Source organism: Cricetulus griseus, chromosome 5 (assembly GCF_003668045.3).
Source record: "Cricetulus griseus strain 17A/GY chromosome 5, alternate assembly CriGri-PICRH-1.0, whole genome shotgun sequence".
Lineage (NCBI taxonomy): Eukaryota > Metazoa > Chordata > Mammalia > Rodentia > Cricetidae > Cricetulus > Cricetulus griseus.
Genome location: NC_048598.1, coordinates 86,230,347 through 86,242,096, shown reverse-complemented (window position 1 = coordinate 86,242,096; position 11,750 = coordinate 86,230,347). Strand labels below are relative to the sequence as shown.

At 43.8% G+C, this 11,750-nt stretch overlaps 1 protein-coding gene across 2 annotated transcripts in view; it reads right to left on the bottom strand.

Moving 5' to 3' along the window:
- The window catches only part of Plekhh2 (pleckstrin homology, MyTH4 and FERM domain containing H2), a 92,998-nt gene that overhangs the window by 6,793 nt on the left and 74,455 nt on the right, over window positions 1–11,750 (bottom strand). For both annotated transcript variants that reach the window (XM_035445347.1, XM_035445348.1), the window contains exons 24-25: window positions 5,467–5,608; window positions 14–159 (exon numbers count right to left, since the gene is read on the bottom strand). In XM_035445347.1, coding sequence (XP_035301238.1) covers window positions 14–159; window positions 5,467–5,608 — 288 coding nt within the window. The remainder of the gene's footprint in view (window positions 1–13; window positions 160–5,466; window positions 5,609–11,750) is intronic.

Here is an 11,750-nt window from a genome sequence, read left to right as displayed (position 1 = left end):
AATAGCGTCTTACCGTAACTGTTCTTCAGAGCAGCTGTCCCTGTACCTTTTAGGGTAAAATTTTTCTATGACTTGTTTGAGGTTTTGGCTTGCTTTGCACTGGTTAGTCACATGCCCGGCTGGAGTTGAGAAAGGTCTCTCAAAATCTCCAATCTCCACCTGGTGGGAGAGCCCCCAAAAGAGAAGACACAAGACAGTGAGAACAGGAGAACAGCTTTCACACAGAAAATCGCTTTTGGTCTTCGGAAACATTCTCTGTGATCGACAAACACAAGTCTTCCTGTTACAATTTCGAGGCTATAAAACTTAACAATCATACATCTGAGCTGTTTTGTTTTTGTTTTTGTTTTTTTTTTTTCGAGACAAGGTTTCTCTGTGTAGCTTTGGAGCCTATGCTGGTACTGGCTCTGTAGACCAGGCTGGCCTGGAACTCACAGAGATCCGAGTGCTGGGATTAAAGGAGTGCGCCACCAATGCCCGGCCTGAGCTGTTGTTTTTAACAGCAGGAGCAAGGATAGGTGGGGCTGGCAGGCAGAGAGGATAAATACGAGGAGAACTGAGGAGCAAGAGGACAAGGAGAAGAGGATGTCAGGTGCTAGCTGCCAAGCCAGCCATGGAGTAAGAAGGATAGTAAGATAATGGAGAAGAAAAATAAAAGCCCAGAGGGAAAGGGTAGAAGAGTTCATTTAAGAAAAGCTGGCTAGAAATAAGCCAAGCTAAGGCTGGGCATTCATAACTAAGAATAAGCATCCATGTTTGATTTATTTGGGAGCTGGTTGGTGACCCCCCAAAAGCCAAAAGAGTAAAACATTGCACAACACAGAATATTCTATCACAGCAACAGAGAAGAAACTGAAACACCCCCTCAGTAGTATTTGCTAAAAGAAACAGCTTGAATACTGAGTGTTACACAAGATAGTCTTTCATTGTAAAGTCCTATTTTAACCATTAGTAAATAAGGTGAAATGACATTTAAAAATAAAAGGTGAGAAAAAGACTAAAATTTGGCAACAGTATTAGTTGGCATTTTTAGGGATCTATCGCATACAACGGTGGTAAGGGCCACACAGTCTCTTACTTTCTCCCTAGATTTTTCTCTACGAACACTTCTGTTCTCACCAACTCTTCCAATTAGTGGATTACTCTGAGGACAGCCCTCTGTTCCCTGCTCTCCTTTCCTTACAGACCACGAAGAAGCCATCCTCAGTCTACTTATCCACGAATCCCTCTCCTGGCTCACCTACCAATCTCTGCAAACTTATATTCAGTCTCCAGTGTCAGTCAGGTGCTACAGTCAATGCTGAGAGAGGAAAAGTTGAGCATTGTTTCCACCTTCAATGAGTTTACCATCTGGGAGGGGAGACTGAGGCAAAAACAAATACTATGAAAAACAATAACATGCCTCGTATAGGATACCAAAGGGTGCTCAAGGAGGATGTCGATGAGGGGAACATTTGGATGATGCCTTACTAAACATATCATTACCCATACTACCTCCCAACAAGCAGATGGAGGTTCACCAAGCCCCGGTGGTCTTACACAAAGTGCTCAAGCTCTATTTTAAAGGTTCCCTGCTTCAGTTTAGTGAGTGTCCACAACCAGCCTACAGGTTCTGAGGCTATGAGCTCGTTCTATGCCTCCTCTTTTCTAATTCATAAGCTCCAAGTTGCTGTCTGGACGTTAGCCAATTTCTGCCTTTCCTGCCTGTGTGAGTATAACTTTCTAGGTTCTTTGACTCCATGTCTGCTTGTTGGTTGAATATAGCTTTGCTCTTTAGATATCATTTCTCTTTGTTCCTGGTTTCTAACAGTTCCTACCTCATGGGTCAAGAACTTCCCTAATGTCCTCACAGTATCTAAAAGCTGCCTTCCCAACCACACCAAAATCCTTTCCACAGGCCAAGTTTGTGCATTGCTTTTGCTATCACCAGGGAGCACTCACAGAGTTACTACACAAACTAGAGCAGCCCATAGCCTCTGAAGTGGTAGACAATAGACTATCAACCATAGTAGACCATTCAAGGTAGCCTTCTCCTTCGGGAACCTTTTATGCCTTGTTCAAGTTCAGTAACCCCCTATCTGGTACCTGACATACCAAATAGCATATCAGTGATTGGAGACAGTCAACTCAGATAGTCCCCAACATGCCCCCACATGTTAGAAATACATATTCTTAAGAGGTAGATTTAGGGGCTGGAGGGATGACTCAGAGGTTAAGAGCACTGGCTGCTCTTCCATAAGAACCCAGGTTTGATTCTTAGTACCCACATGGTGAACCACAACCATTTATAACTCCAGCCCCAGAAGATCTGACATCCTTTTCTGGCCTAGGACACAGCATGCATGTAGCACACCCAGACATAACAGTCAGGCACAACCTCATACACATAAAATAAAAATAAAATCTCAAAAAATGAAGGTTTAGGGGGCTAGAGAGATGGCTCAGAGGTTAAGAGCACCTGCTGCTCTTCCAGAGGTCCTGAGTTCAATTCCCAGCAACCACATGGTGGCTCACAACCATCCTTATGAGATCTGGTGCCCTCTGGTGTGCAGATATACATGGAAGCAGAATGTTGTGTACATAATAAATAAATAAAATCTTTAAAAAAATGAAGATTTAATTTTTATTAGAGACATTTTTTACAGACAAAATTAAAAGCCAAAGAAGATAAGTGTTAGTAAAAACGAGAGTGATTTTCATGGGGAATTTATGCCCCTGGAAAGGTGACCCCTAGAATGGCAAGCGGCACGGGACCTCTCTGCCTAGAAAGTAACAGTCTCATCCCTTCTTTCAGTCTTTACCATTTGTAGACAAAGAACACTGAGTGCAGCATGTTCAGATGATCTTAAAACACTCTAAAAGTAAACTCAATGACTGTCCATTCTTCCAAGAACAAAACTGCTCATGGGAAAGACTGCTAAGCAGGAGGGACAGGAACAATGGTGGCCTTGGGGGAGGCCCCAGTCAATGATGCAAAGCAGAGCCAGCCACGAGTGATCATGAGCCGCCAAGGTCAGGACTGTAATACCCAAGTATAAAACATCACAGAAACTCCCCAGGGGGCCATTTAAGCCTCCAGAAAAGATTCAGAAAGGTTCCTTGGTATAAATACACCTACAAGGGAAGCTAAAGGACAAGATGAGATTAGCAAGGGACAGGACAGAGGCTGAGCCATTCCAGACACCTGAGACAATCACTTAGATTAGTAAAGTCTAGAAAGGAAGCAGGTACCTTACACAAGTGAAGGATTTTGCACACACCCAAGCTCCACACAGGAAGAGTTAAGGATGTTGAGGCAACCAAAGTAGCAGCCAAGGGTAGGTCATGAACGACCCTGGATGTGAATGAAGAGGTGACATTTGGCTTTTGTTGTCTCCCTCTCAGGTACTAATGCTGTGTAAACAACTCTCCCTGGGCAGGTGACACTTTGCTGGCTTCCGGTCTCCGATCTATGGAAAATGGCAAATTCTCCTCCCTGTCTCTTTTGGAGTATGACTTTTGCCACTCAACCACCATCCTGGTTGGAAGCTCAAACAGCCACAGGAAACAGAGATTAAATGCCTTTTGCATATCTGCTCAATTTATTTTTGGAGTCCTTTTAATTGTTGTTACTGTGTGCTTTTCTGTTTTGTTCGTTTTTTACAACAGGGTCTCAGTAGGTCTCACAGGTTGTCCCGGAATTTACCTTGAACCTGTGATCTTTCTACCTTTGCCTCTCAGGTGCTAGGGTTATAAATTACAGGCATTCCTCACCGCCACACTCAACTCAAAATCATTTGCCAGGCAGCAATGGGTAACTGGAAAAATCCCTCTGGCAGCTGTGTGAAGGATGACTCTGTGGGGGGACCACCCGAGAGAAAGGCATATGGTCAGAAGGTAAGAGCAAAGGATGTGAGGGAGGTCTGAATCACAGGAATGCAAGTCAAAACAGAGAGTGGTGAGCAGAGGACCAAATGTGAGTCTAAAGTGAAAAGAGTTTAACGTGACCAGTGTGAAAGGGGAGAGAACAGGAAAAGGCCATGACAATTGCTAGAGTGGAACCCAGGAGGGAGGACTTCCTGGAGTGGAACCCGGCGGGGGTGGGAGGAGGATTAAGAGGGATAGAATTGTGATGAAGATGTACAATGTGGAGAAAGGGGAAGATAACTAATACACTTTTCAATGGGCTGGATTTAAGGAGTGATGGGGGACATCCTCCAGTATATATGTTTCTCGTATTGGTTGATGAATAAAACACTGTTTGTCCAATAGAGGCAGGAAGATAGGTGGGACTGGGAGACAAGGAGGATCCTGGGAAAGGTAGGCAGGGAGAGACCAGGAAGAGATGTCATGTAGCCGAGGAAGGAGTAGATTTATAGAAATGGGTTAATAATTAAGACAGAGCTAGCCAATAAGAAGTCCTAGCCATTGGCCAACAGATTAATAATTAATATAGTGTCCGTGTGTTTACTTGGGGCTGAGAAAGGTGGCAGGACCTGGTGGGAAAGAGAAGCTCCAGCAACAAAGGAACCCATTAGAAAGACATGAACTGTAGTGAACAGACTTGGGGATCATCGGTGTGGGTGGTGGCTGATCCAAAAAACAAATGAGATGTCCGAGGGTGATGTGTAGGGTGAGAATACGTGGACCAGAGACCCAGGGAACCCAAGTATCTGTCCACTTGGCACTTCCTGGGGAAGCTTTTATCCCCCTACTTGATTATCCTGTGCAGACTCCCCCCTCTTGCGTATGATTACCTTAAATGACCTAGGCCTGCGGCTGCCTGGACGGGACTACCTCCCAATCTCCTACATAGGTAGCCAAGACGACATGTTGGTCTAACCAGGGGCTTAAATGAAAAGGTCTGTGTAAGTTATGAGAAAATTTCCCAAAGCCAGGTAGGCATACCCTTCTCAATTCCCCCAACCCCTCAACTTCTGGAACATGCTGGGACTCTAATAGACCTCCAGGACCATGAGGATGACATCGATGGATGGCAGAGTGGGTAGAAGGACCAAGTCCTCATGGATCTGTAGAGTAATCAGGATGTAATATTCACCTTGTGAGAATCAAACTTTTTCTTTTTCTTTTGGGATAGGCTCTTGCTAATGTAGCCCAGGCTGGCCTTCAACACATGAGCACTCTAGCTCTGTCCAAGGGGCATGCCTATTAGATTGCAGTTTGCACATAAAGTCTTTAGGACCACCAGTCTACACTCAGATCCCTTCCTTCATTAAATGCAAAGCCTTGAGCAAACTTTTTGAAAGAAGCAAAAAATTCATTTCCCTTTATGGAGTGTAGTGTCTCACCCTATGCTACCACAACAGTCAGGGGTCGGAAAATAAAAATGTAATAATAATGTCTTCTTAATCACAATAAAATGAATCGAAAGCCTCACTGAAGGCATCCTGTCTTGCTGCATTTAACCGAAGAAACTGGCATCTTCCTATCTTCTTATGCTGTTCTATACAACATGGAGGAAGTTACCTGAGCTAAAAGCGCTGCCATCTCTAATGCCAGGTCCTTGTTGAGTGGAAAAAGGCCATTTATTATCTGATCATTTGTCTGGTACAGCAACAGCAGTTTCTCTCTGTCAGTCTCTCCACGAGTTTGCACTGAAAAATACAGTCTGGAAAAAAAAGAGAAAAAAGTGCCTCATGATACGCTTATTTTTTTAATTAAAAATCCCACATTTACTGTGTGTGCATGTATGTACGAAAGCGGAGGAGGTGTGTGTGCATGTGTGCCACTGTACGTGTGTGGTCGGAGAACACTGTGTGGGAGTTCTCTCCTATACTAGTTCTGAGGATCAAACTCAGGTCATCAGGCTTTGTGGCAAGTGCTCTTACCCATCTCACTGTTGTCCTGCCCCCCACTTCCTTCCCTGATAGAGACAGAACCAAGTATAAGCAAGGGCTCAGCCTCTGAGCTCTGCTACATGATACAAACAGATTGATGCCATCTGGGAAACATGAGCCAAACTGCTTGGAAGTAGAAGAACCCTTGTATTTAAATTAAATTTTTAAAACTATATTGAAGCACTAAGTCACTGTGATGGTTTGAATTTGAATGGCCCCCATAAGCTCACATATTTGAATGCTTCCCCACCAGGGAGGGGTACTATTTGAAAGAATTAGAAGTATTAGGAGGTATGGGCTTGTTGGAGGAAGTGTGGCACTGGGGGTAGGCTTTGAGGTTTCAAAAGCCCATGCCAGGCCTAGGTGCATTCTCTCCCTCCCTCCCTCCCTCTCTCTCTTTCTCTCCTTTGCTTTGGGATCAAGATATAGATCTAAGCTACTTCTCCAGCACAACCCCTGCCTATAGTCATGGTCCTCACCACAATGATAATGAACTAAGCCTCTGAAGCCCTAAGCAAGCCTTCGATAAAATGCTTTCTTTTGTAAGAGTTGCTCTGGTCATAGTGTCTCTTCACAGCAATGGAACAGTGACTAAGATAGTCCTTAAATGAACTAGAAGGGGCTAAGACTCTGAGTGACATTAAATTTATGGCTCCCACTCCCCGTAGGAATGCAGGATACAACAAACTCTTCATTCTAATTAACCGAATAAACCCAATTTTCACCACATAATCTTTTTCAACATCTTGGACATGCTAAACAAAGAAATTAGGGATTCAATAAAAACAACAACAACAACTCCAATTAACATCAAATGTCAGAGGAGGCTTTTCACTAGATGTCAAGAAGATAATATTTGTACATTCAGGTCTGTTTTGATTTTTTTTTTTTTTTTGGTCACATGCAGATGAACATTTTTTTGTTTTGTTTTGATTTTGTTTTTCGAGACAGGGTTTCTCTGTGTAGCTTTGGAGCCTGTCCTGGCACTCGCTCTGGAGGCAAGGCTGGCCTTGAACTCACAGAGATCCGCCTGTCTCTGCCTCCCCAGTGCTGGGATTAAAGGCATGCGCCACCAACACCCGGCCACAGATGAACATTTTTATTTTATGTTATTTTTGGTTTTTCAAGATAGGGTTTCTCTGTATTGCTTTCAAGCCTGTCCTGGAACTCTCTCAGTAGACCAGGCTAGCTTCGAACTCACAGAGATCTTCCTGCCTCTGCCTCCCGAGTGTTGGGATCAAAGGCGAGGGCCACCATTGCCTAACTGCAGATGAACATCTTTAAGAAGATCACAAAACAATACCCTCTCTTATTCCTGGTGGAAACAGGACATGGGCTTTCTGTTAGCTTTGAGATTGGAGTCTCTGTGTTGCTGAAGCTGGTCTTTGGGTGGCTTCAAGGGATATCTGCACCTTGCCCTCGTGAGTAGCTAGGACAACTATGCTCCACCATGCCTGGCTTGTGGTGTGACTTTTGTTTGTCCAGGCTGGTGCTGTGGGCACAAGTGTTATGGAGCAGATAAGCAACACCCTGGCAAGCCTGAATGCTGTGATGACAACACAGTGGTGAGGGAGGTGACATGTGTATACAAATCAGGCATTATGCTGGCCTGCCCCTGTCACCTGGCAGAATTCACTCAGGCAGTGCCCTGGTCAGCCCAGGGTTCCATGGGAACTAAGTCTGCGCGCAGGTGCAAAGGACCCCTTCAAAAGACAGACCCCCCTGACCACTTACACCCTCTTCTCCTGTTCTCCCACCCACACCCTCTTCTGCCTTCCTCTCTTCTCTCTTACTCTCTGCTCTGTTCCTCCATTTCTCCCCTTCCCCCACCTGTAATAAACTTTGTTTAATGTACTCTCCATGGTTCGTGTTCCTTAGAGCGCACCTTTAATTTAAGCAGAAATCTAACAGTTACAGCATCTCTCTCTAAACATCAGGACATGAGAGACCAAAGGGCTGCAACCTGGAGAAACATGGCGAGTGTTCTCCGTGAAGCCTGTCCTACCCACAGTTCTGACTATCTTCCTGCCAAGCCGGGCAGACAACCAGAGATCTTTCTAGAAGTCAACCAAAGCCCCATTTCCATCCAAGATGGAAAATGCAGGATTGCATTTTCCAAAGACAAAAATGCAGGATTGTTAAGCAGACCGGAAGATGTAGCTGAACAACAGACATAGACAATACATGGTATGACATGAAGATTGAGAGGTTGAAGATGAAAGGTTTTACAAAGGGCCCATTTCCTCACTGAAGTAAGGAACTACACGGTTCATCCTCGAGATCCACCAGGAAATGGGAAAGTTCAGCCTGGGAAAGAAAAGTGAAATGCTTCAACAAAGCAGGGAATACAATCCAACACATGCATAGTCCTGGAATCCAGTATGTAGGAGGGCAGGCTCAGACTCCTAGGAACTAGACAAAGTTCCTGAAGAACAAGGAAAGCATTGCAAAGACCAAGAAGAGTCTCCAAGTCAAAGCAGGAAGCCCAGCCAGGCAGGGTGGTGCACACCTGTAATCCTTGCCCTCAGTAAACTTGAGTTCAAGGCCAGCCTGGGCCACACACTGAGATCCTGTCTTTAAGAAAAAGGTCTTGATTGTGGAGTCTTTAAAATGTGAGGATCACTAGAAGAAATAGGATAAGCTAGATGATCTAAGACCCTTGTTGACTTAGGAGTCAAGGATGCAGGTCAAGCCTCTTATAGCCGGCTAACTGTGGAGGTGAGAATGTTAAACTACGTTTCAGAAAACAGCAACTACAAGTGTTACCGAAAATAATCTTGGATTTCAAGTAGGGGGAGGAAGAACATTCCTTGCAGGAAGAATCTTGCCAGTTTGCTTTGTTAAAAACCACACCTTGACTTTTGCAATCTCAAGCATACAGCAAGAAATCAAATAAAATGAGAACCTTTCTATACAAGTTAGAATTGAAACGCTAGTTTCCAAGCGACCGTGTCTGAGAGTGTGTTCAAAACCCGTTAATTAGACCTCTGATGCCTGAGTCAAAATAATTAAAATTCCATAACTTGCTAAATATAAATTTTAGATTCCATGATGAAGGAAAATCGGTATTTTAGGCCTAACAAAGCAAGTTGGCAGACGAAGAATCAGATCTCTGGCGGCATTACAGGTCACGGCTAGTTCCCCTCCTGATTGTGCCACTGGGAACTAGGGCTCATTGTCTAAGCTATTTATAAACATATGCAGAGTATGGCCATATTTAGAAGCAGTGTCCTTTCTCATAGCCATGTCTCTCCAGGTTTTTCGGACTGTGTAAACACTAACTCTTGTTTTGAGTTGGTTGTTGTTGTTCAAACAAGGTAGTTTCATCATGCTTCTCTCTCTCTCTCCTAGTGATTTAAGGCCTTAAAGGCATTCTTCTTTATTTTTAATGATTTATTTATTATGTATATAGTGTTCTGCCTGTATGTATCCCTGTATGCCAGAAGAAGGCACTATATATATATATATATATTATATAATATATATATATATATCTGATTATAAATGTCTGTGAGCCATCATGTGGTTGCTGGGAGTTGAACTCAGGGCCTCTGGAAGAGCAGCCAGTGCTCTTAACCACTGAGCCATCTCTCCAGACCCCTGAAGGCATTATTACCTGTAGGTCTTTCAAATCACCCTTGTCCATTTCACCCAAATTTAATTTAGGTTCCAACCACAGCCATTATAACCAGAATTGGTAAGTGTTAATCAACCATAAGGTACTAATTATTAAGAATTGTCTTAGACATGGTGGTCTTTCCATTTTGGTCCAACGAAATCAAACTGAATCTTGACCTAATGACAAAGAGATCAACAGATGGGGGCAGCAAAATGAGAAGCTTCAGATCAGTACTTCTCAGGCTCTCGGGGTGTCTGAATTATCCAGAATGCTGCTCAAACTCAGATTTAGCTTTAGCTTTAGCCACTCTTGCCAGTCACCAAACAGCCAGAGATGCAGGCTATCATCAAGAGAAACATCAGTGATACGACTTAAAGACACCCTAAAGACTCAGTTCACTACAGCAAATCCCCGGGGGTACACTTCCTACTCCCAGGAATAAGTCATTTATCAGCCTGTGTCATGTAGGGCATGCTGGGCATATGACATCATCAGCCTGTGACATGTAGGGGGTGCTGGACAGATGACATCTGGGGATCCACTCAAGGGCGGAATCACCTTACACCCTAAAAGTAGAGACAATAGCTACTTGCAAAATGAAGTCTTTTAGGTCAAGGGACAGCCTGGAAAACCAATGTCTTACACAATATTATGATGGCTAATCTTGCTTGTCAACACTTGTTAGAGAAAACCTCGATGGACGGATTGCCCCCATCAAATTGGCCTGTGAGCATGGCTGTGGGCATTTTTCTTGATTGTTAATTGATGTAGGAGGGCTCAGCCCTCTATGATTGGTGTCAGCCCTGGCCAGCTGGGCCTGGGCCCTATAAGAGATGACTGACCAAGAGCCTGGAAGGGGGCCAGTAAACAGCTTCAAGTACTTGCATTGAGTTCCCGCCATGGCTTCCTTTGATAATGGACTGTATAACCTGAACTCCTTATTCCCCAAGTTGCTTTCAATTTTGGTATTTATCAGAAAGCAAACTAGAACACCAATACTTCGAGGTTATCTCGCAGTTCACAAGTTGGGCAAATCCTCATGTTCACAAGCTCCTGAGTAAAGAGGCTCCCATAGGTGACAACTAGCATTGGTTCCCATAAAAGGGGTGTGGTGTCACACACCTTTTTAATCCCAGCAGTCGGAGGCTGAGACAGGCGGATCTCTGTGAGTTTGAGGCCAGTCTGGTCTACAGAGCAAGTCAGAGACAGTCAGAGCTGTTACACAAAGAAACCCTGTCTTAAAAAAGGCAAAATACAAAACAAAAACAAAAACACCCCAGAAAATGTGGTTGTGGGGGTGGGGGGGTCTGTTCAAGCAGAAGGTGGCCAGCCCCTCGTGGTTGAGTGTGTCAAGTGCAGTCTAAAATGGGATTCATCACCTTAATTCAATCATTTTCTTATTGAGTAAGATGCAAGCTCTCTTTGTTTTTTGGGTTTTTTTTTTTGGTTCACTATTCCAAAAATATGGAAAGAAACTGGGCCACCCCAGAATATTCTGTCCACTTACGTGGGTATTTTTGTAGGGTAAATTATTAAAAAGAAATATTGAACTAGATGAAAGGCTGTCCTGGTCTTTTTATATTATACAGTGCCTTCACTTCGTACATTCCAATGCTAAGTCTCTGAAGAGCTTCCAGAGGCAATTCTCAAAGAATTCAGCGTTATGCCAGTAACTCCACCAGGTTTTTGGCCTGATACTTTATAGATGAATTTATGAGCTATGAGACTCAAAAAAAAAAAAAAAAAAAAACCTAGAAAAACATCTTTTCTGGAGGAACATTTAAAGTGAAGTAGTCTAGTTCAAAGCCATCTTCTGCTAAAACAGGTTAAGAAAAAGTATTTGGGAAAGAATGAAAACTGCGTTTCTGACCGTGTGCCAAAGATTGTTATAAATTTTATCTATTGAGAAGGTTCATACGACAGCACCACTAGCCGTTTCCTGACACGGACTGTTAGCCTCTCTCCATGGGTGCTAGCCTCTCCTTCAGAGATAGTTTGCAAAGTTCCTGTTCTCCACCTCTTTCTGAACTTAGCAGGCTCCAGGCTAGGTCAGGCTCACGCTGTATGCTTTCATAGAACTGTGCTAGCTTAATGTGTAATGATATATTTATTAGAGTGGAAATCTTACCTAACAGACGCTCTTCGTCTGTCCTTATCACCATTTTACCCTGAGCACCTATCTAAGCAAACAGCTTACAGCTGAAGGGGCTGGCAGAAGAGTGTGGAGGACAGAAGGAGACAGAACACAGAGAAGGGAGAGAGAATGAGAATTAGAAACAAAGCCTCATGTGGCA